At 41.3% G+C, this 23,912-nt stretch overlaps 1 protein-coding gene across 2 annotated transcripts in view; it reads left to right on the top strand.

Annotated features, from left to right (window-relative positions):
- The first annotated feature begins 6,426 nt into the window (after positions 1 to 6,426).
- Positions 6,427 to 23,912, top strand: part of LOC128814135 (cytochrome P450 7B1) — a 125,468-nt gene continuing 107,982 nt past the window's right edge. For both annotated transcript variants that reach the window (XM_053989734.1, XM_053989727.1), the window contains exon 1: positions 6,427 to 6,612. In XM_053989734.1, coding sequence (XP_053845709.1) covers positions 6,515 to 6,612 — 98 coding nt within the window. In that variant the 5' untranslated portion in view covers positions 6,427 to 6,514. The remainder of the gene's footprint in view (positions 6,613 to 23,912) is intronic.

Here is a 23,912-nt window from a genome sequence, read left to right as displayed (position 1 = left end):
TTGTTTGCTCTTGCCAAGACAGCTCACAAGTTTTTGAGTGTATTACTGACTTTATTTCAGTTTAGGATGTCTAGTCTCCTGTTTAAACACTTACCTCTATTTTTTAAAATGTATTTGCCATATGTATCTACCCTGTTTTGCAATGGCTAGCATTCATGACATGAATGCTTACTCATTTTAGGGCAATAGCCCAGCCACTGACTTTATTTGGTTTGTGATTGAGTATTTCCTGCATTTCCCTGTGCGAGGTTTCAGAAATGGCTGTGGGTGGAATCACAGTTGTATGATCATTCTTGACAAACTTGATCGTGATGACAAACTTGTCTGGATTTTACTGCCTCCTTTTTCACGGCTTCTATGTCTAACCATTTGGCTCATATAATATTCTTACATCACAGTCCATCAATAACACACTTTTTTAATAGTTCTGGGATTTTTCATCTTCAATCTTCAATCATTCATTCTTCTCACTTGGGTAACCGTGTACTCTTTTGTCTTTCTCTTGAACTGTTTCTGTTTGCAACAGAAAATTCACTCTACTGCTGACTGATCCTTCTAATGGACAGAACTGTGAGAGATGCATCTTTAATGTTTTCTTTACATACATTCCTTTTTCTCTCCTCCCGTCACCTCTCCTCTCTTCCAATTTGAGCTATAGCTATGTTCAGTACTCCAGAGAAATAAAAAAAGGTCCAGATGTTGTTTATACACATACACCTGCCAGCTAATGAGTTAATACATGGTATTTGTTTTTATAATAGTACAAACACTCTTTACTTGTCCCAAATATTTGCTGCTAGCAAAGACTGCAGTGTTCCCAAGGCAAATTAAACTGATTTATAGCATTGAAAAATAAAAAGTACATTTTGAAGGTTACAAAGCCAGCTATTAGAAAGTTTAAGAGAGTTATAAGCCTTTTATCAAGGTAAATATAATGTAGTTACATTAATTTTTACCATAATTTTGTCAAAATCTGAATATATAATCTTGTGCAGGGAATTCAGCATTCTTCAAAACTTTGTTAGGTTACTCAGTGCATACAACTGAGTACCTTACTATATTGCAAATATAAACTCTCTTTAGGGTACACCAGCATTAATATTTTCATGGATGCTTATCAGTAAGGAAGTTAAATGCTGGGTTTTTGTTGTGCTAAGAGTGCTTTGCATGTTCAAAGGACAAGTCCATAATACACCACTGTTTTTGTAGCTAGATATTATAGATATGTATTGCTTTTGTAGTGCTTAGCACTTTGGGAAGTCAGACCTAAGCTCTCAAATTGACCTGCAGAAAATGAGGGTCTATCAGATAATTAGCCATGGTAAGATGGTATAGAAATAATCCCCAGAAATTGATGGAATATAACTGTGAAGGAGAATCTTTAGTTAACTTAGTCAGGACAGCCACTGCTCTAGCAGTCATCCCCTTGCCTTACCAGGTTTCCATCTACAACAAAGAAGAAGAAGGGGTTCTCCTGTCTCTTTGACTACATAATCTAGGTTTATCTCATTCCTACATTACTTCCTTGTAGATACATGTAAGTTTTCTCATTAAAAATCCAGAGTGAAAATGTGAAAATTCTTCCACATGGCACCTGTGACACAGCTCCCTTTTTATTTAGCTCCCAAAATAGGATGCCTCACTTTTCCATAGTCCACATCTTGGATTGCCAGTCTATTTTCTTACAAAGGTAAAGACTCAGCTTCAGAATGAGTGGAAACAATGGCTTATCTGGTGGCATACTAGCTATTCCTTCTTCTCCTTCAGTGAATGAGATTTATGCCAGATTAGGAAATAACCAGATCTCACTGTGATAGCTATAACAGAAAGGAAAACATGGGCTTGTATGACTTTGTGGCGCAGATGGCAGTACGGACAAACAGGACCATGTATTTTGCAATTGTATAAAGTAAAATTGCAGCCAGGAAGACGCAGCATTTTCTGTTGGGCCCTTCTTATCTTGATCATCTTGCCCATCACTTTTATGTTTTCCCAGAGTCAATTTTTGACCCAAATCCCTTTCTTCTTTCCCAGTAAGACTCAGCCTGCAAGCTGTAGGAACCATTTCAGAGGTTTTTTACCTAAGTCCTCTTGGCTTCTCCCCTCCCACACTGCCATTCCCACTCATTTCCCATTCCACCTCTGTTCTTGGATTTCAGGTTTGAGTCATATCACAATTCCACATCTTAATCTCTACACTGCAACAGCTGCCAGTCTGTCACATACCTCCTCAAAATCTTTTCTATTCTTACTGTCATCTCCTTTCCTTTGGGTCTCAGATTTCATCTTGCCCATTCATCCTCAGTTTCCCCTCATATGTTCCTAATCCTCCTTTTTTCCCCTTCCTGGCTCCCATTCATGATCTCTTTGTCTATTCAGTTCCTGTCCTTACCCCTGTAGACCTCTCAGCTTCTTTTTTTTTTTTTTTTTTTTTTTTTTCTGATGAGTCCATATGTTGCTGTATGTAGCAAGTATGTGTTTGGCACGGCATTCCACATGATAGTGGGAAATGGGACCAAGACATTTGACGTGCAGGGACGGATGAATGGGACTTCTCAGCCGTCTCAGCGTGGGATCTTGTTCAGAGCTCAGGCTGATCAGCTGTGATTGACACAGGAGGCCATGGGAGAGAGCCTGCAGTGCTGTCTTACAAAAGCATTAAATGCAGATTGGTGTGTACTGGAAGGAGAGAACACAAAGTGAGAATCAAATTATTAGTCTTGAATTAAGCAAGATTTAAGAGGTCTGTAAGCCTTTTCGTCCTGCACTTAAATCACTGCATTTCCCTTTGCCTGTATTCTAGCAGGAAGGGAGACGGGGAGCAGGGAACAAAAAGGCTTTTAGTTTCATTGCCCTGAATTCAGCCTGATCTCTATTAGCTCAGAGCTTCACTTCCAGAGAAAACAGCTGCTGAGCTAAGAGCTGGAAGCAGACCCAGTTCCAGAGGCATCTTCAGAAAACGAAGCCCCAAAGGTCCAGCAGGTCATTAGAGTGTATAAAACCTCTTTTCTTGTGGGGCTTATAACCTAAATAAATTTGGACAGATTATCTTTGACACAGAGGTTAATTTGTTGACCCCATTTCAAAGTCTAATGCCACTGCCATTTCTCAAAATCACAAAAAATGTTACCATGGGTATTTTCTTTAGCATTGTTCACAAAAATACATCAATTTTTTTTTTTTTTTTTTTTTTGGTTGAAATAATTCACGCACACTTGAACTGAAGGCAAGAATGGCCTTGCAGTATTGCAACTGCAATGGTTATAGCAGATCAAAGCTATAAGCTGTTGAAAATAACCTTTGAATGAGTAGTGCTGGGTGAGTGGAAAAGTAAGCCTTGTTCCCGCTGTTGCTTATAACGCATATGTCACTGGTGTTTCAGTGGTAGTGAATCTGCTCTTGTCTAAGATTGGGAGTTTAAATCCTTGTGCACATGAAAGCTACCCAGCAGAACAGGCATTTGTCCATGTGCTGCATATAGCAAAATCACACTGTGATGTGTAAAATACTGTACAGATTGCAGTATATACTGTTCAAAGTTTATTTTGAGTCTTCTGCATTTTCATAAGACAAAAAAATATGATCTATATCATCTTACAACATTGGCAGTATGAAACATACACACAGTATGCATTTTGAACTGTAGCATATGTACAGAATGTTCACAATTTAAACAGGAGAAATGTAGCTGAGCATCTATCTATCTATCTATCTATCTATCTATCTATCTATCTATCTATCTATCTATCTCTATAGGCTTATTACCATAGTATTAGGAACCTCTCTGAAATCTTTCCAACTGAAAAGCCCTCCAAGCTTACCTTATGAATTCTCCATCCACCCCCGCTCCACCCCCAAACTCATAAAGTACTCTCAAATGCTTTCACCTCTCTCCAGTCTGCAGCTGTTTCTGGAAGTTTTCTAATTCATACAAAGGACACTTGAAGAAATTTGTAAAGGAGCCACTACTACCGTGATGGAACAACAGAAATTACACCCCACCAGTAAGGATAACAACTGGACACAGTTGTATCCAGCTGGAGAGTAACATTATCCATTTCCAAAAATATAACAGTATTTGCATTCTTTCTCCTCACTTACGACCATGCTGCAGCAAGAGCTCTATAAGAAGCTCATGACAGCTTGAAACTGAAAATCCCTCCAATTCTTAATAAATTACTTTCCTAACAAGAGACCACATTGCTGTAAGCCCAGGCTTGCACCTTCTGAAAACTAAATTAAGTTCCTCTTTCCTGCTAGAGCTATATTAAAGGGAACTGTTCAGTCTCTCCCTCTTTATCCAGTTAGCTGAGATGCCAATATCTATGAATATATCTATTATAATTTTAACTGGTATGTTATGTGTAAATATCATCCAGTTGGATTTGCATTGACGTAATTCATACTATATATAAGACATCAAACTTAAAGATGTTTTAGCTTTCAGCTCTTTGATATTCCTTCACTAGTTAAGAATTTAATTAATCCTCTTGGACTTTTTAAATGGTTGACGTGGAACAGTACTCAGCATTCTTAAGGACTTAGATATTTCAGGGTTTGTTCCCAGTATTTTAAAGTGTTTGTGGTGTCATTCAAAATGGTTTTTGGTGTGAGGGTGGGTTTTTTTTTCATCTGCAATTGACCTGAGACAGTAACTTTCAACAAACATGAAAAGTGCAAACTAAAAACGATTGTTGTAACCCTCTTCACACCCTTTGACATAACTACAGCAATATTGGTGGTTTGATGTTTTGATTATGGGTGAAGGCTTACTCTAGCTGCCACAGCTATTTAATTGTATGTGGACAGTTATTTGTCACCAAACTGAACTGAAACACTAAATTTTCACAGAAGAGGTCACTTGTAAAATGAGTAATATTTTACTGTGTAATGTCTTACAGTGTAATGCTTTTCAGTTCTGATTTAGTCCTTTTCCATGAATTTACAGGACTAGTAGCTAAGAAACCCCTTGGGATTCCCAAGCTGGGGATTTCAAATACAGTTACCTGCAAGAAGATCTAAAGAACTACAAGTGAAGCATTAGTTTCTCTTATGGTTTCCCTCCATGCATCATACTGCACAATAAGGGTGTCTGATTTTTTGGCCTCAGGAGGGATAGACAGTTGATAGTTTTAAGCAATGTTGCTCAGATTCGGGTCACTTTTAATGTGGGACTCACTACTTTGATTTTTACTGATTAACACAATGGCATTTAAAAATATTTCACTGCAACTAAAAGGAATGTCTGAGGAAGAAGACACACAGCTCTGATGACTTCAAACCCTCAGATATGCCTCAGGCTCTCAAAAATAATGAAATCTGCTAAGGAAGGTGTTTTCTTAACTGGCTTCTTTATCTGCTAAGATACATTTGGGACTCTACAATTCTGAAAAAACTTGCAACAGGACAAGTCAGAAGACTGGTGTTCTACAATTTGTTTCCAAGATGAAAGGAATATATAAACCACCAAGCATTATGAAACATACAACATATGATACTGCATGCGGCTGAAAATGAGCATGAACTTGTCTGTCAGCATTCAACCGAACAACAATTCCAAAACCTGAAGGATCTTACTCCATCCCTCAGTGTGAATTTGCATTGAACAGTATCTTACATCACAGCACACTTGAATGTACCTTGTACCAAATGGCAGTGGAGAGGTAAGGTACTGCTGCTGCCCAGGTCTTTTGTTAGTCCTTGCCCTGCCACGAAGTATTGAACTCCCTGGACCTCTTTGCCTCCCCACGTCATCCCAGTTCCTTTCGCTGGGGATCTCCCCATTGCTTGTTTTTTGTCTCTCACCTCCTCCTTCCTCTCTTGTACTCTCCATAACACACCAGAGAGGCTGGCACAGTGCGAGGAGTGGACCCAGTTTCTTCTCATACAGTATTAAGAACCAACCCTCGCTATGTGTTATCATATCTCAGATTAAGTTTTATGAAGCTGTGGGATATTGCCTTGCTTTTTAAGGGGTCCGTATCAAAACCAAGCGGAGGTCAAAGGGCTTGCCAGAGCTGCTACCTGTTCGAGTCTGGCACCGTACGCACTGGGAACACGCCACGGCCACTCCGCCACCCGAGGCCACGTTTGCGGGGCACCGAGACCCTCCCAGGGTACCGTGACGGCTGAAAGGGATTGGAGGGCGGGGAGCACTGAGATGCCCCCATCATTCCCGGGTCTCCGTCCTGGCACCTTCCCGCCGCATCAGAGCCTTTTCCCGGCAAGCCGAAGGCTGGGGCTCCCCCTCCGCCGCCGCCGGGAAGCCGCGGGGGCGGGCGGGCGCGACCCTCCCCGCTCTGAGCGCTCCCCGGGGAGGAGCCGGCCGGGTCGCACCGGGCCCGCTCGCCAAGTCCGGCTCCGAGCGGCCAAACCCAGCCCCCTGAGTTCGGGGTGGGCGGGGAGGGGCGGCCGGCCGGGCGCCTCTCCTGCCGGGAGCGGGAGGACGGGCGAAACTTTCCTCCCCGGCGGCGGCGACGAGGCACCAGCAGCCGCCGAGACGAGCGCCGCCAGGATGGGCCCCGACACGCTGCCGCTCGGCACCTACAGCGGGGCGGCCGCCGCCGCCACCCTGCTGCTCTGGGCCGTGTGTGTGCTCTGCAGGAGAAGAAGGTACCGGGGCGGGGGGCGGCCGCCGCATTCCTACACGGCCGGGCCGGGGGAGCGGGGCTGTCGGGCGGGCGCGGCGCCGCCGAGCCGCGCATTGGGCCGCGCTGCTCTCCGCCCGCCCCTCCGCTCAGGGCCGCCCTATCAGCGCCCGCCGGGCCGGGGGCGGCGGCCCCCGCGGGATGGCGGCCCCCGGGGGTGGCGGCCCCCGCTGCGGCCGGGGCCGGCGCTGGGGCCGCGGGCGGCAGCTGCGCCGCCGGGGGCGAGGGAGAGGCGGGGAGGCGCGGCGGGGGGCGTCGGCGGCTCCTCGCCTGACCTCGGGCGGGGGCGGCCGCTGGCACGTGGGATTCCGGTCTCTTCCCGGGGTTGCGTGGAGTCCCGTGCTCCGAAAGGAGCTGTGGACACGTAGCACATTCCCGGGCAGTTCGGCATGCGTGAGGACACGCGAGGCTGAGGTCTGCTGAGAGCCTGAACGCGAGCTCTGCGCCCCATGTAGCAGCAGGGACCCGGAGCGGCCCGCGGCAGCTGTCCCGCGGAGCCCGAGGTGCGCCTGCCCTACCTGCAGCCGCTGCTGCCGCGGGGTTGCGACATCGCTACGCTTCTCTTGGTGCCGAGTAGCTTGGGTCATGGACATTCTAGTGATTTCTGTTAGTTTTTCTCATGCCGTTGCCATTAGTTTATTTCAAGTGTATAATCTATAAAACTCAAAGACGGTACACGCGTGTTCTGGGACATTTCAAGAAGAACGTGCCGGTTTTTCTGTGGGGAAAAGAAGCACTGTCTGGATCTATGCTTTCTGAATACCTGTTACTTTATATGCTGACATTTTCCCAGGTATTTTTCACTTGATGAAGTTAAATGGTTGGTCACGTGAAGCCAATACTCGATGCTCTTCAGCGTCTCTTCTGCAACTGATGAATAAATGTGTGTAAAGGCTGACAGTGGAGGAGTGAAGAAGGGGAGGGATCAGTATTCACTGGATTGTTTGCTTATTTTTAATTCATAAAATGAGATGCATAGAAAATTATAGATGTAATTCTGAATAGTAAATTCTTCATTTTCCTAATAATTGTAAGTTATTTTGGAAGATGTAGACAAGCAAATACAAAAAATAAATTGCACTACTAGGTTGTAAAAAAAGTTAGAAGGGCAGTCTGGCAATTTTTAGACCATTAGTCCTAACTTTGGGTCCATGTATAGAACAAATTAATAAACAGTGAAAATTCATGTTTTGATCGCAGAAGGCATCTGTGAACAGAGACAGGTTATTCCCATGGTGTCTGATTTGGATCCATTTTTATATGTGATTTGACTTAGAGAGCCCAATCCATTCCTTAAGGACACATCCATCCCATCCATCCCAATATTTGAGCGGGGTCATCCCATAACACAAACTGCTTGACAGAGTAGTCTGAGATGATGCTTCATGCTTCAGCGCAGTTCATGAAGTGGACAGTTGCTGCTCGACAGGTCACTCCTCCTCCTCATCATCATCCATGTTGCTCCTCTGACCTTCTGTGAGCTTATTCTGGGAATTAAACACATAAAAACTATTTTTTTTTTGATAGGTTTAATTTGCTGCCAGTCTAGCTCCCTAAAGAACATCAGCACAGAAAACAAAAGGGGAGCAGGAAGGCAAATGGGATTGGGTCTTCTTAAGGCTAGAAGATACTATACTGCCTTAGCCATATTATAAAATTGTGCCTGTCATTAGTTTAAGTTCTAGTACAATTGTAAAAGACAGAATTTTTGAAAATGGAAACAGGCAAAGCTGTTGCTTGTAGAGTTTTCAGCCAGCTGTGAGTGGTAGGGAAAAAAGGATCAAAGAACACATTCTGAATTATTTTTATACCCCTTATGGCTGTAGAGTTTTTCAAGTGCACTGTTTAGAGTCTACAGCAAAATGGTTCGGATGCTTGTGTCACAGCAGAATGATGTTATACAGAAGACCGCACAAGAAAGTGTACTGTCTTGTCCCAAAAACCAAACTGCTGTTTGAGTAATTAACTACTTGAAAGCCTGTGCTGTTTCTCAAAAGCTGTACAAAGCACTAGCGAGCAAGCAACTGCAAATAACAAATGCTAAAACCCATCAACCTCTGTGTGGTACAGCCCTCAGCAGAATGTGCTGGTGTTGAGGTACTATCCTACTCCAGTTAAATGTGCAATTAATTCTCTTTCTTTTGGCATAAAAAAAAGAAAAGAAATTATGCATGGTCTGTAGAGGTGCCTAGCAGCAGCCTGCTGATGTTCCACAACCATTTCTGATCTGTGGGAAGAAAAGACATTCTAAGGGTGCAGTGGATTAAAAAATGGGTTAGAGCTTAGTTCATGCTTCTCAAATTTGGTGCAAGTCTGTGATCTCCCCTTGCTTATCAGACCCTTATCAGTTTGTCTGTCCCCATATGTCCTCCATTTGTCAGATTTCTTCTTTCCCTTTCTTCTATTTGAGTCTAGCAAACCCTGCAGCAGGTGGGCTACCCCCTACCTTCCTCTGGAATCCACTTTAAACATTTGGGAGCCTGTTGACATAGGGAGTGTTGGCAAATTACTCCATAAATAAATGCCAAAGTCAAGGCTATATTCCTGGTCATGGATCGTAACCATTTGGACAGAAGAGCAGACAATGTGGAGCTTGCCTGTGCTAGAAGAAATGTAGGTACTTCAGGCATGCATGTGCTCTTATGTCGGAGTCCAGAACATCCCTTTGGCTGCTCTGGATGCCTCGAGACCCTGGCAGGGGGCTCAGGGATCTTGTTAACAAGTCAAAAACACCTGTGGCTTCGATTTTAGCCCATGGGAGAGGCTGCCAACCTTGTATGAGGAATTACAAGCCAAAAAGGATTGAGTAGTATAATAAGGGAATTGGTACAGGGTGAAAAAAGTAGAATTTGGGGGTTTTTAGAATGTACTTCAGGGATACAAGATGGAGGAATCTGGGCATGCCCTAGCCTTTTCCTCCTTCTTCTTGTCCTCCATGTCTTGGTGTGATGGTGACACTTTTCTATTGGTCTAGGATAGGGACACACTGTCCAACATAGATTTTAGGTATTGGTACGGGAACTATAAACATGGTACACGTAATTTTGGGTATATAATGTGGGAGACACCCGGAGCTCGCAGCAGACTGCCATGGCTTCTGTACTAGCCAGACCTCGGCAGGTCACAGAGAAAATCTTTTATATAAGAAGAAATAAACAACCTTGAAAACTCAGCTTCACGCCTTCAAGACCTCTTCTTTGGCTGCCGGGCTAGGGAAAAAGGACTTTCATACTGTTGGGGTCTTGCCAACCCGACCCCAACACTCTTACGTAAGTTAATATGTTGCCTTAATGTTGGTAGTGCAAATCCTGTATAAGGGGTTTGTTGTGTTTAAGGTACCAAGATAAACTTTACCAGAATGATCAAATTTGACATCTTAACCACAGCCCTGCATGGACTCCATCAAGATTACCACAGTAGGCAAATGTGTGTATATATAAATGAAGAGCTTAAGTAAGTAAATAAACACCACTAACTTGCACTTCAGAGTTCCGTGTGTTTGTTTTGCTGGGTGATGCCTTTGTCCCGCTTGACTGAGGTGAAGCACAACCACTTTTGTGGCTCTTGAGAGTTACACATCTAGGAGCATAATGAGGGTTTGTATGTCCTGGAGAAGAGAACTTCCTAAATCCATCACTGATGCTCCTTAAGCAGATGTTACCTTTTTTGCTATAAGGTGCTTCCCCTGTTTCCTCTCAGGCTGAGGTGCTCATTACTGGAGCAGAAAAGGTGTTGTATTGACTTAAAATTTTGTCAGAAAAGGTGTTGTATTGACTTAATCTGCTGTTGCCTTTTTCTTTAACACAGTTGATGTAACCTGGCATTACAAGATTTGAGGGTGAATTCAGTACCAGTTTTCTCAGAGATAGGGTAGAAAGGAAGACAAATTTCCTTTGTATAAATGCTTATCATTTGAGTGCTTGTGGCAGTAATAACACAAAGGAAACTAATTGGAGTCTTTGCCAGGTTTTGTATCACAGATGGTGAAGAAATAGAAGTAGAACAAAAGTTTCTGTAATCACAGAAAAAATTAATTTGAGTTAAACTCAATGTCAAATGAGTCTCAGTGCCTTCTGCATGCTAAGAGAGATCTCCCTCTTACTGGTTAGTGAAGAAAAGCCTATCTAGGCTGTTTGCTGGGGAATATGTTTTCTCCAGAGAGCACTTCTTTCTTGCTGCTGCATGAAAGTATTTCTGCTATGGCAAAAGCTGATTATTTCCTAGCCTGGAGACTGTACAGATCACTCTCTTTTGCCTTCATGTTTTACCTCAGCTTCATGTGGTTTTCTTTTGGTGCTTTCAAACTGCTTTTCCACTAGCTGTACACAGTCTCATGGAGCAGGAGGTGAGATGTCAGGTGAAGCTGACTCCCATTTGTCTTCCAGCAGTGATACTGCCCAAGTCAGAGAAGGGCACTTGAGATCTTCAGGGGCTGTGTCTGCTGCTAACTTCCATAGGTGTAGTACTATTCCACTTCTTCCTCAAAGTGATGTATATTTTTGGTTGCTAGTATTCATTGCATGTCCATGACTGAAAATGGTCACATATTGTAACCAACAATTTGTGGGAGAGGCTGGAGTATTCTCTGACTCCCTCCTTGAAGAGCAGATGCTGCAAAAATACTAGGAAGAAGGGACTTAAGCTGACCACAGATTAAAACCACTGCCTTAGGGGAAGAGGACAGTGGAGAGAAGTGGAACAAAGATTGTTGTGTCCCAATTTATCTATTGAAACTGAATCCTTCTCCTAAGGTTTGCATCCCAAAGTTTTTCAGATGAAGAAAATACAGACTGAACCTGGAAAAAGGTTCTTTATCAGAAGTTTATAACTGCTTGGAAAGTTAACCTACCTCTGATGTGAGCTGCATCAATGATAGGTTTGCAAAAAGTTATTCCCTCTGCAATTCTATTGCTTTAAAATGAAAGAAGGTAGATTTACATTACATAATAGGAAGAAATTCTTTATGATGAGGGTAATGAGACACTGGAAGAGGTTTCCCAGAGAAGTTGTGGCTACCCCATCCCTGGAAGTATTCCAGGCCCAGTTGGATGGGGCTTTAAATCATCTCATGGCAGGGATTTGGAACTAGATGATCCTTAAGGTCCCTTCTAACCCAAACCATTCCATGATTCTGTAGGTTTGTAGGGTTGGTATTTTAATTATTAGGAATGGTCTTCGCAGTCAGGATTGCTTGTGAGGAACGCTATGATACATGGCACATGTTGTGGGTTTTACTTTACAGCAGTATAGCAATTTCTGTGCTGCATTAGATGGGACATGCACCTTCTAATATATTGTTTCTGACCAGTTTCTAGTGCATCAGAACATGGTATTAAAAAACCTCCCAACTTATACAGTGTAATTGTAGATTGAAGTCAACATAAGAAGAATTGCATGATACATTTCTCAGAAAGGATTTTGCTGTGACCTGAGTTATGGATTTAAAGTATTTTTGAAGCAAACTGTCTGTCATTTTCCCTTTTATTCTATATTTTAAAATACCTCTGGTCTATAGAATTATATTAATCTAAGATACTTTTCCCCAAACTTGCTCCCTTGAACCCAGACAGATATTGTTGAAAAGAATATAGATTTTATCTTTGCCTTCAAGAACATCTTATCCTTCTCTGTGACAAGCTGTGAGCTTGCTAACAGCTCTCTTACCAAGCGAATTGTAGTTCACAAGATGTCATCAGCCTGTCTTTTTTACCACTTCTGCTAATTTAGGCAATATGTTAAGGTAGTTTTCAGTTGGAGGGAACATCAGGAAGGACAGATAGAAGGATACCAGAAAAATCTGGCCTCTTCCTTCTTACCTTGGCCTTCTGCAGAGGCCTTTTTCTCCATTCTTTTGCTTGGACCTCTAGGGAGTGCACGTGTTTTCATGACCTCCTTTTGTTTACTGTCATTGTCCGCTCTTACTCCACTCAGAAAAGGACTGAAGACTGAAACTGTTTAAGGCAGAAAAGTAACAGTTCTGTTTCTTAAGTAGCCTTAGGAAACCTTTCTTTCTCACCATCACACTTGGGTTTTCTGTCAACTGTTCACTGCCGTGCCAAGATGTGGTGGAAGCTTATTTCTTTGCTTGCTTCTAGTGGTCAGAGCTTAGGTAAGGGTAGAATAAAATGAAGTCAGCAAAACCATAACCTTCTCAAGGTGTACAAGTGTCCATTCACAAGCTGTTGGTTTTTCTTATGGCCCTAATAGACCTGGAGAGTCATTGCATCATGGGTCTCGCACAGTAGTGTGTTTCAAGACAGGTTTTTCTTTTTCTTTTTTTTTTTTTTTTGTGCTGCTTCTCATCCTTCTGATTTGTAGTGTGTGTGTCATGCACATTTTGAGTTCCACTTCCTACCAGTACTTTGAAGATGACACTAAAGATGAGACTTCTTTTAGAAGATAATAAACCTTCCCAGTGATCTCTGATTTACAGAATTCTTTGCTTAAGGTACACTGCCACCTAGCAACAGTTTCTCTTCCCTCCCAGTTTTCTTGACCTACTTTGCTGGGGGTTGTTCAGCTTTATAGTTTATACCTGGTCTGGCCTTGATCAGCATCCAGAACCCATCAGTAGATGCCATCCTGGTAAATGTATATGTGAGAGGTGGAGATATTTTTAGTGGCAATAAGAACTGCTAGCTTCTGGTTTCTGACTAAAAACAATAGTTTATACTTTCATGGGGTTTTTTCCTCCCCATGTTTCTGTGGAAAAGGCCTATAATTATTTTTTCCCCTTGGAATTATTGATTTTGCTTTCTTCTGTTCTTTATTCTTTGAAGCAAATAAAATCAAAGGGCAAGAATTAAAGGGAATCACTTTCAGCTCTTTTTATTATTCCAGTGCAACATGAAGCATGGAGTGTCCATCTAGAGCTTACAGAAAGTTCTGAACAATTAACCCTTCTGCTCCTCTTCCAAGCTGATAGTCCCAAAGGTATGAATGAGGACAAGCCACATGAATACATAGTGCTTTAAAAATTATATTCATGCTTACCACTGTATTTAGAGGAGGAAAGCAAACTGGTTGGCAAACCTTAGCTGAAATGTTACAAATAAAGGCTGGTGTGAAGGAAGACAAAAAGAAGCAAATCTTAATCCCAGTGTCCCCTGACATGAGCTATGAACTTCTCCTTTAAGCATGATGGTGAAATTTGCCCCCTGATGTGTTTAGTAACTGGTGATGTAACTAGAGAGCTGCATCATCAGGCGACTGCAGGATTTCCTGGAGGCTTGACTTAAAAAGCTATGTGGGTCTTAGCTCCCCCAAGGAAGGAGTGACTTCACTGGGATGCAGGGACTTTGCTGAGTCTCAAGCTTGCAGTCTTGCTTGTGGACTCCTCAGTTCCCCTGCTGTAAATTCGAGGTCAGTATGGTCTCTTGATTTACAGATAACAAAGACAAATGCTTCATTGGGCACTCAGAGAGTTGTCAGAGATGCTGAAAAGAATTCTTGCATGGTATAACTGCTCAGCATATGCTGAGGAACTGTTGCCTGTCCATCCCTTTCTCCTATATGCTGAAATACAAATTTAGGTATTGTATTTTTGCAATAGTCAGCTAAGTAGTTGGATTGTGCCAGCCGCTTTAGTGTTTTGCTCAGTTATGAGAATTATGGTCCCATATAAAATTGTTGTGTGTTTTTGTTTTTTTTTTTTGTGTGTGTGTTTTTTTGGTTTGTTTTTGGGTTTTGGGTTTTTTATGGGTTTTTGGTTGTTTGTTTGTTTGTTTGGTTTTTTTTCCCCAGTCAAGTGATTTTATTAAGAAATTGGGCAGGGCTTGTTTTGATAAAGTAATATAACTGTTCTCACTCCATCCAGTCACTTATTTAACTTAGTGTATTGTAATGCCAAAGAGTGGGGGAAATACAGAAGCTAAAGGAAACAGCATACGTGCAATGTTAATACACTATATGAAGTTAAGGAAAATCTCACTGTTAAGTTGGCAGTCTTTTTCACTTTTATCCAAGTTTTATAGATCTCCTAGGTATTGGAGCCAGACTTGGAACACATTTTCCTGACTTCTAGTTTTGTGCTTTAACTTGCTGCCTTTTCTTTCCAAGACATTTACCATATATGTATGACATTATAGCTGTCTGGTAAACTAACTTTTTCAACCATGAGGCAGATTTTGAATTCTGATTTCAAACTTCAGTAGTGTTCTTTTTCTTTCTCCATCATTTACTGATCCTTTTACAAGAAGCATGTAGGATTTTAGGCTAATATCCATTTGCATGCCGTCTGGGTGAATTTTGGCTGACTGAGAGTCCCATAAAACAAAAGTTTCCTCTTTACAAACCACATGGATCTTGGCTGTAGATATTCAGTCCCTTTCTCCACAAACTGTTTTTAATGGTGCCAGATTCTTCTGTTTCTTCTCCTTGTTTGGCACATGTCAGGAAAAAAAAAATCTTGGCTCTTGTATAGAACATATCTTGTTTCCTCTTAACTGCTCGTACTTTCTATTCGTAATTTAAATCAGCACAAAAATGCTATGGTTGTGCTTCTCATGATTTAATCTTGTAATTTCCTAAGCAATATTCCAATTCTCTTAAAAAATAATGCTCTCTCATACTGTAGGCCTGGTGGTAGGAGGTTCTAGCCGAATGCAATGGATGTGTTCGTGTTGTTTTTGGAGAATATGCATGGAGTCCTGGCAAAGTGGCCTGCTCAAGCCTGTGGAGGCACGTGAAGGAAGAGCAGATGAACAAAATGAAGCTAAAATGAGGTGTTACAGGAGTACTGTCTCTACCATCCAGCTTCCCCTTTCTGACACTGCAGTGAAAACCTGGACTCCAACACTGCACCTTGTAGACTCATGTCCACAGTAGGCGGTTGAAGAAGTGTCTCCTTCCTGGCCCAGGCATCTGTCAGAGAGCCTGTGTGCATTTGTCATAAGCTACTCATTTTCCTTGCTGACAGCCTTACCCTGCCTCCTTTGAGCTCTTGTATGAGTCAATGTGATTCTGATGGCTAAGGCAGAGTGCAGCACTGCAAAGTGTGGCTATCTGATTTATTGTGGCTCCCCCAAAAAATCAGCAAACTGCTTAGTAGCCTGCTCTTTCCTTACCCCATTGTCTTGCTTCTCATAAGATCGTTCCCCAGATTTCTCCTGAGTGGTCATTACAAATTTTTATGTAACTTGCCTTGTCTAAAATGATTTGTTGAAAATTAGAAAATTTTCAATGATATGTTGGAAAAATGATCATAGAAAATTGCCACATTACTTTTTGAAGTGATAAAGTATTTAGAAAAAAATTACAGTCTCATTTCAGCATGGAGAATGCAGAAGTTTTGCAATTAGCTCTGGCAGCTCCGTTTATTAAAAAAAAAAAAAAAAACAAACCAACCCATATAGTCCTTAACATGAGAAAACTGTTACTGTTAAAACACAGAGGGCAGAACTGATGAAGTCAGTTTTTCAGTCTTTTTGTACTCTTTCTTTCCCTTTGTTTACATGTCAGCAAGAGGGTGGGTCTGCCCCTTTGTCACACACAGTGTGCTACTGTAGTCTCTGAAGGCTTCAGAGGGATGGTCTCCAGCTTTCTAACAGGGCCCCAAGGAAAACCAAAGAATATATTTAGAAACTCCAATCAGTTAACAAAAGCAGGATGCTTAGGAAAGAAGGACAATTGCTAGTATCTCCTCAGAGAGAATTTGAGTGACTTCCATTGCTGGTCTACTCACCTGATGCTACAGTAGTGTTTGGTCATCATCCCTAGCTGGAAAGTACTGCTCTGTGTTTTCTTCTTCAGTACTGGCATGGTTTTTCAGGTTACAATAGCTTGTCTTCAGAGCTTCTGGTGTGAGATAGATCATAACCATGCTAATTCTCTCCAGCTGGTTTTTCAGCATGAGAAGCTTTGGTAGTCACATTTGGGAAGTTTCTATGAAAATAGCTCAAAGAGTGGATTGATGACAAAGCATAATTTTTTCCTTCAATCATTCAGGAACTGATCTGCAATATTTACTTAGCTCAGACTTATACTTCATTAAGACAGAGCAATGTCCATGGAAGATTTACTTTTGTTTTGGTAGGTACTAGTATTTGTAAATTGTTTCCAGTGCATTATGTGTTTCCTCCATATCCCTCTCAAAAACTTCTGTTATTCTACTGGAGCAGATTTTTTTTATGTTTTTAAAAGATTTTAAGATGACTAGGTTAGTTTCAGCATAACTGTTTTGCTTAAATAGCAAATTTCCTAGACCTACAGCTGAGGGTGAGGCATGTTGCCAGAGCCTACGCTGCAACGTTCTTCTGCGATTCCTGTTTAAAAAAGTAGCAGCTGTGTGGCTGTAGAAGTGAAAATGTCTCAGTTCAGGAGTCATCCAAGAACCAATTGTAAAACATGATGAACCCATTGAATTGATATTTGGGAGGAAAAATGAAAGTACTGTGAGAGCTGGCTTGCGTGTGGTGCTCTTTTTAACCTTAAGTACATGCCTGAAAGATTCTGATTGAACAGCAGTAGGACTTAGATGTGTGTATCTGATGATGAAATGGAGCCCATAGTGCATGACTACACAAAAGATGTTTAGGCCTCTCAGTGACAGTTGCCATCACAGTATCTTTGACTGATGGTGAATCATTTCTAGGCCCTGGAACAAGGGCAACAAGCTGAGGTCAGAGCCTTCTGAGGAACAAATGAGGGAAACCTGGAGTTTGTGTCCTAGCAGCTTGCACGTAATATCCTTTAAAGCCAGGTTAAATTATCTGTCACTGTTAAGGCGCGACACAGAATAGTTCACAGCAGGACTGGAGAGGTTCCCCCTGTATGTCAGTGTTCAGTGGCTTGGGAAACAGCTGCTTGCGCAGTGTCTGGTTTTGTGGTTGAACAGACAGCTCAATTTCTGGCATTGCTGCTTTAAGATACAAAAATGATAATCAAGCTTCAAAGAAATCTTGCATATGTGAATGAGTCAGAATTATTTTTTCTTCTATAAACTCTTTAGTTTCTTGCATTTTATGTAGTGAAAACACTGCAGATCCTACTTGGTATTACCACGTTATAAGTGAAGGGACTTTTTTCACAACCTTTGGACTTCCTTACATAGAACCACATCATATAATAAATTCAGAGCCTTAAAAACCTGTTGTTACGAAGACTTTAAAATAAAACTGTGCGGGCTGTGTCTGTTCAGTGGTAAGAAGCTAAAATAAGACAATGCTGAGATCTGTTGTGCTCAAAAGAAAGTTCAGGTTTCCTGCTTTTGTGATCTCCTTTCCAGAAAGAAAGCTTTGTGTTTCTATCTTGGAAACTCAAGTCCAATAAAGCACAGTTATTGTGACCCATCCAGTCTTACTTCCCACATAGTCTAGTCCTTTGCAATGTCTCCTGCATTACCTATATTAAATTGTGTTTGAACACAACTATGCATGGAAAGATATCCTGCCTTTGGTTTATTTTTTACTTTGAGGGATGTTCTTACCATTCTGTTTTCACTTTAAGAAAAGGGGGTGGGTTAACTTTCATTAGTGGATGGATATATACTTTTAAACATTGAAAAGATTTAAACAAAAGTTATGAAAAATATCCTAAGAAGTCATCCAGTACAAGCAAACAACTTCATCTCCTGTTCAAAGTATTAAATACTGCTGTTGCAAATAAATGTCTGCTTAAAGACAAGTGTATATTTAAAGGCATGGGCAAGTTCATCTGACACATCTTTACTTGTGTCTCAATGAAAATTTAGTGTGGACTGAAGCAACTTGCTTTTTATGCTTTCTCCTCCACTGCCAAGAATGTTTGGGTGGACCAGTTTATGTGTGCTGCCTGCTGCTGCTCTGTAGTCTCTGCAGTGCATGCTTGCTTCATTGTTTTGGGAAAAAGATCAGCCAGTTCTTTTAACAAAGACTGTGAAAGCCAGAGATAATTCAAATGGCACCAGGTGAACCGATGCTTCATTTTTTTGCTTAGACATAAAGAAAACCTTGTTGGTTTTGTTTTGCACACTATTTCAGCATATTTTGTTATTAATAATATCTCTGAAACTATTGTTTAGGAGTCAGGCATATGTGTTATCTCCTGCCTCCAAATTATGTTGCAGCAGTTCCAGATGCACTGTTCTCAAATGCACTGTACCCAGTAGAAATGTGAGGTATAAAGCTGTTTAAACTGTGGTGATACAGTTGGTTTCATCAAAAGGAAAGCACAGGAAGATTTTTCTTGTAATTGTTTTTAGCACAAGTACTATGTGCTGATTTGGAACATCAGATGGTTTCTGTTACTAGACCATGTGAGAAAACCCTTCCATATGTGCATATAGTTGCAACTTTGTAGGTAAGTGGTGGTGTTGGAAATGCCCTACAGAGATATGGTTTTGATCCCTTGGTCATTGTATTGAAGACTGTGCACCTGGCTCAGTTCTCAGTGAACGACTGTGGCGTTGGAGGTGACTGGAAGATGGAAATCCCCATGTGTGCTATGATGGTGGTGGATTCTTAAGGGAAGGCTGCCTTAGGATTCCCACATGTGCAGGGCATTTTCACCCCCACAGCTTTTGTTCCTTCGTTTTACTTTTCGTGGCAAAATCAAACCATTTCCTTAGAGGCAGCAGGGTGCTGGAAAGTCTCTCCTGCTCATGGGAGTCAGTAGATTTCTTAAGATTGTGGAAGGGGTAGATTAGTTAATTGCCTGCTGAAGTATGAATTTTACTGCAAGTCAGCATGGAATAACATAGAATCATAGAACCATAGGTTGGTTTGGGTTGGAATAGGCCTTAAAGATCATCTGTTCCAGCTCCCCTGTAATGGACAGGGACACCTTTCTCTAGATGAGGTTGCTCAAAGCCCCATCCAACCTGGCTTTGAACATTTCCAGGGATGGACATCTTGCCCATCCTTGGACAGTCTGTTTCAGTGGACATCTCTTTCACATTCCAGGGTTGGGTCCGTCAAAGCAGCCTCAATAAATAAGAGTTTACATGCTAAATTTCTCAGAACTGCTCTGTTCTGAGGGAACAGAGTTGCTTCTGGGGAAGCAACCAGCACATCTGGATTGCATCATACAGGTAAGGTTCTTAGGCTCTTTTGCAATCTTTTCGTAATGATTACAACCTGACTGCAGAGTTTGGCTGCTGCGTAGCGCTAGATTTATGTCACTAAAGGATAAAGTCTGTATTTCCTACTCCTCACTTTTTCAGCAGGTTTTATGTTTTGTATCATGCATTTTGTTCTCCTAGATATTAGAGTACTTTTTTTGATCTGATCTCTCAGTTCACTTTTTTTACTGTCCACAAAATTCATTGTGCTCTTTGGTAATTGTCTTCATGAATTCTCATTGCTATGCTCAGAGGGTAAGTTAGGCTAATGAGACTCTTTTTTTTCATTTGAGTGAGTTTTGCTAATTGCTTTTATCACACTGGAACCTGTAAGGGGATTTTCTGTGGACAAAATGACAACAAAAAAATGAAATGCTTTTGTTGGTAAGTCACCTGGCAATTCCTCATGGATCCTCAACGTAGCTGTCAGCTAACATGAGTGACTTCTTAATGCCCAGTGCCTCTAATTGCCCTTTATTTCCTCGCTGTTTTCCTTGTGTGGGATTTCTGAACTGATGGGATGAAACTTGAAAGCAGGTTGTGATGGAGTGCATCTCCAGTCAGCAGTAGAAAGAATGAAAGAATGAAATTAGGATGGTCAACATGCATCGGGAAGAGAAATTTCATCCAGCCTCCTGTCCTGTCCTGTCCTGTGGCTGTGGCCGATCCCTTGCCATCTCAGTTTATAACTTTTATTGTTACTTCCTTAACAGCTCAGCTCATGCCAGGACCCTGTCACTAAGGGTGCAGACCTAAGGGGCGAGGACTTCAACACTTACCCTTTTCAAAGGCTCTTTGCTTTCCCAATTATCAATTTGTCTCCATCTCCTTCCCCAAGTCTTGCTTACTGAAGTGAACATCACCCTAAGCACTCCTCTACCCCAGAATTGTATAATTATTTTTAGCATGAGGCTAGCATAAGGTTTTGTGAAATTACTAAGAAAGTATAATTGAATTTCAAGCCTCAGAAATGAGACGGCAGCTATTAGTTGAATGTGTCTAAAAGGAGACAGCCTCTGTGAGTTTTGGGTTTACCTGTGTTCTAGATTTTGAAGAAAATTTACATTAAACCTAATAGAGTTTATTAACCAATCATTTTAGTTATTGATGTTTACAAGTTTCACTAAGTTTTTTATGTTAAATCAAGATATATTGGGATTTTTTTTGTCTTGCTTGAAATTTTCCCCTTGAGCTCTACTGTAGTCCTTTATTATCTTTGACTTTGTCAAGAGTAGCTTGAAAGCTTCTTGCCTTTTCTGCTATACCTGCCTTCTTCAGGACTCCTTGCAGGAAGGGATTAGAGCCATCGCTATTGTCTTCATTTATATAATTCTGTCATTGCCTTGACATCAGCGTAATCTTCTTGACTGGCTGATCAAACTGATTTTCAACAGTTTTAGACAGAGTAAAAAATTAGTGCATTTAGGTCTTCCTTGATTTTTTCTGGCAGTTTTCTCTGTCATTCAGACTAGCAGTTTTTCTTTATCTCAAGTCCCTTTAGTTTTTTTTCTGTGTTTATCTTCCTTCTTATAAAATATCTACTGCAGCTGGAATTTTCTGACTTTTAGATCTTTAATTCTTTTAATCTTAGGTCAAAGCAGTTAACAAGTGCTAACAGACCCTTATCAGACTTTGTATTATTGCATTCGAGATGAATTTTTTGCCTTACTTTAGACATTTGAGATTTTCCAAAAATTTTGATAAACCCAGGATTTTATTTTACATATTTGCTCACAGCATAGAGCTTCGATGGTAGTTGTATCTTAATCATACCACTGAATTAAATCTCTTCTGTAAGTGATGTGTGTAGATTTAGCCTTTCTGTGGTTCACTGCACATCAGTAACAACTGAAATACTATTGCAGGAGGAAAATCTGTTCAAAATCACAGCAAATCCTGCTGCTGTAGGCCTCTGAAAAGGGGGAAATGCTCTGCTTTGTAGTCCTGTTTCTACCATGAAATGACTTTGGATTTTGTTACAGAGGAAGGGTTTGCAATTTTACTTTGTAGGATGAAAATACACAGTAGTTAAGGGTGCCTTTGGGATAACTGCAGACTCTGGATCTCTTGGTGACATGTTAAAACCAGCAAAAATTTGCCAACCTGGCTGCATTGGATGGGTTTGTGGTTTGTCCTCCCACTATGGCTGTGCCTGCAGAAGCCCTCCAGCAGTGGCAGCAGAACCTGGGCAGCTCTGAAAGGGAATATTATACTAAGAGATTATACTGTAGGGGTGTGCCGTGGTAGCTCTTTCTGGTTGAGGAGCCACCTTTGCATGTCTGTTTGAGACATGTTTGCTCACATGGAATTTACAAATGATTAGGGCAGACCAGGCAATACAGGAAGGAGTGGAAAGCTTAATGCTAAAGACGTGCAGCCTGACCTGACAAGTTCTTTGCTTTTGCTGGACTTCATCATCTCACCATACTTACACATGGTGACTTACCTCACCATGTAAAGGATAATACTTGGCAAGTTTAGTTTGGATTCATAGAAGTCCCCTTCTAATTCATTCTGATTCACTGAATTGCTGAAGTGATGGCTATTTTTAAGTCTTTGAATAGCTTTGGTTTTAATGGGACTTGAGCTTCTAAGTGGTGTAGAAGCTCAAGCTTTTTGACATATCAGTGCTTTCATGCTGAGGCAAATATGAATTTCTGGTTTGATGGTATGATACAGAATGTACAGCAGTATTTCCTCTCCTTAGTGCTACTAGTTTCTGGGGGGGAAATGTGGTTCTAATGTTATGCTCTGAACAGAATTTCAAAGTTCATTGAGGATGAGACCACTTCTTGTTGGTAACTGAGGTTACTTAAAAAGAATACTTTCACTTCCATCTACATACCCGTGCTGGATGATAGCTTTCAAGACTGGGGCTGGTTCCAGGTTTCCTTTTATATGCAACACCACTTACGTTTGAATTTATGGATTTCATGGAATTGTAATGGCCACTTGGTCCTGATCATGAGGCAACCTCTTTTCTCATTCCCAAAAATGTGAAACAGTGACATGTTTCTCAGACTCCTTCCTGGGTCTGTAATGCTATCAACTGCCTGTGGCTAGATAGAGTTGGCACACTCACTTCTGCTAAACCCACCCCTTATTTTTCTTTCCATGACCTGGCATGCTTGTGCTTAACCACACTGGCTAACAAGTCTGATCTGGTGTTTCCCAGTGGGATACTAACTTTTCAAAAGCAATCTGAAGCTTGTTCCCCTTTAATGAAAAATATGGAGAGGTGTAATTCTATTGACTTACACAGAATAAAAGTAAGCCCAAAGTAAGAACAAACAGTAAGAACAAACAAAAGTAAGAACAAAAGTAAGTTTGAGTTGTTGAGAAGGCTGAAGTCCTTAGAGCCTTTTTGCAATTGTAAACAGTAAGATGCACAGTCAAGGACTTCTATCTTCTGGCTGTGAACCAATCAGATGTGAATTTTCTCTAATCATGATGATGAAACTAATAATATAGTTGCTAAATGTCACAAAATGGCTTTTGACCCACAAGGTTTTTTCTGATGTTACAGTATTTTTTGTTTGTTTTGGGCATCTAGGAACTAGGATAGAACTTCTTCAACAAAATCCATCCTGAGTTTGTGAGAGCTTCCCAGGGGAAGTTCTTCATGTAGCTTCCAGTTGAACAGATTGTTACTATCAAATTTTTAAGAATTTCTTGTGGTCACTTTAGTACAATATAGTTCCTTCTAGTATGAACAAAAGTCTATGGGTAGTAAAAATAATGGGCTTTTCCTATTGTGAAATGTGCCTGTGTTTCTGTGCATGTCCTCCCACAGAAACCAGCTGTGAGGGGAGAAGGAAGGTAGGCTGTTGGGAATCCCAGCATACTCATGGGGTGAGTCACAGGACTCAGTCAGTGCCTGGGAAGCAATCTTTGTCCTACTCTGCAGACAGAGCCACACAGAGCTTAATTATTAATTTTTATTTTTTCTCAAAAGGAAGAACAATTGCCTCATCTGTGATCATATTTATGCCATTGCAATCATGAAGAGTGTGAGTCCTTTGCTCTGTTTTTCCTTACCATCAGGAATATCACTTCTCCTAAAGCTGATGTTCAATCCTTAACTAGCAGTTTCTACTTCAAATTTAAAATCATTCCCTTTTTAGGTGTTTTTTCATAAAATAATGAGGATTGAAATAAATGGGAAGACAACTCCAGGGTAAAATGAGAAAAATGTACGGTAGGTATTTTTATTGGGGTAGAATAGGTGG

Source organism: Vidua macroura, chromosome 1 (genome assembly GCF_024509145.1).
Source record: "Vidua macroura isolate BioBank_ID:100142 chromosome 1, ASM2450914v1, whole genome shotgun sequence".
In the NCBI taxonomy this organism is placed as follows: Eukaryota; Metazoa; Chordata; class Aves; order Passeriformes; family Viduidae; genus Vidua; species Vidua macroura.
The sequence above is the reverse complement of the archived record's forward strand: the minus strand, read 5'-3'. Positions and strand labels throughout refer to the sequence as shown.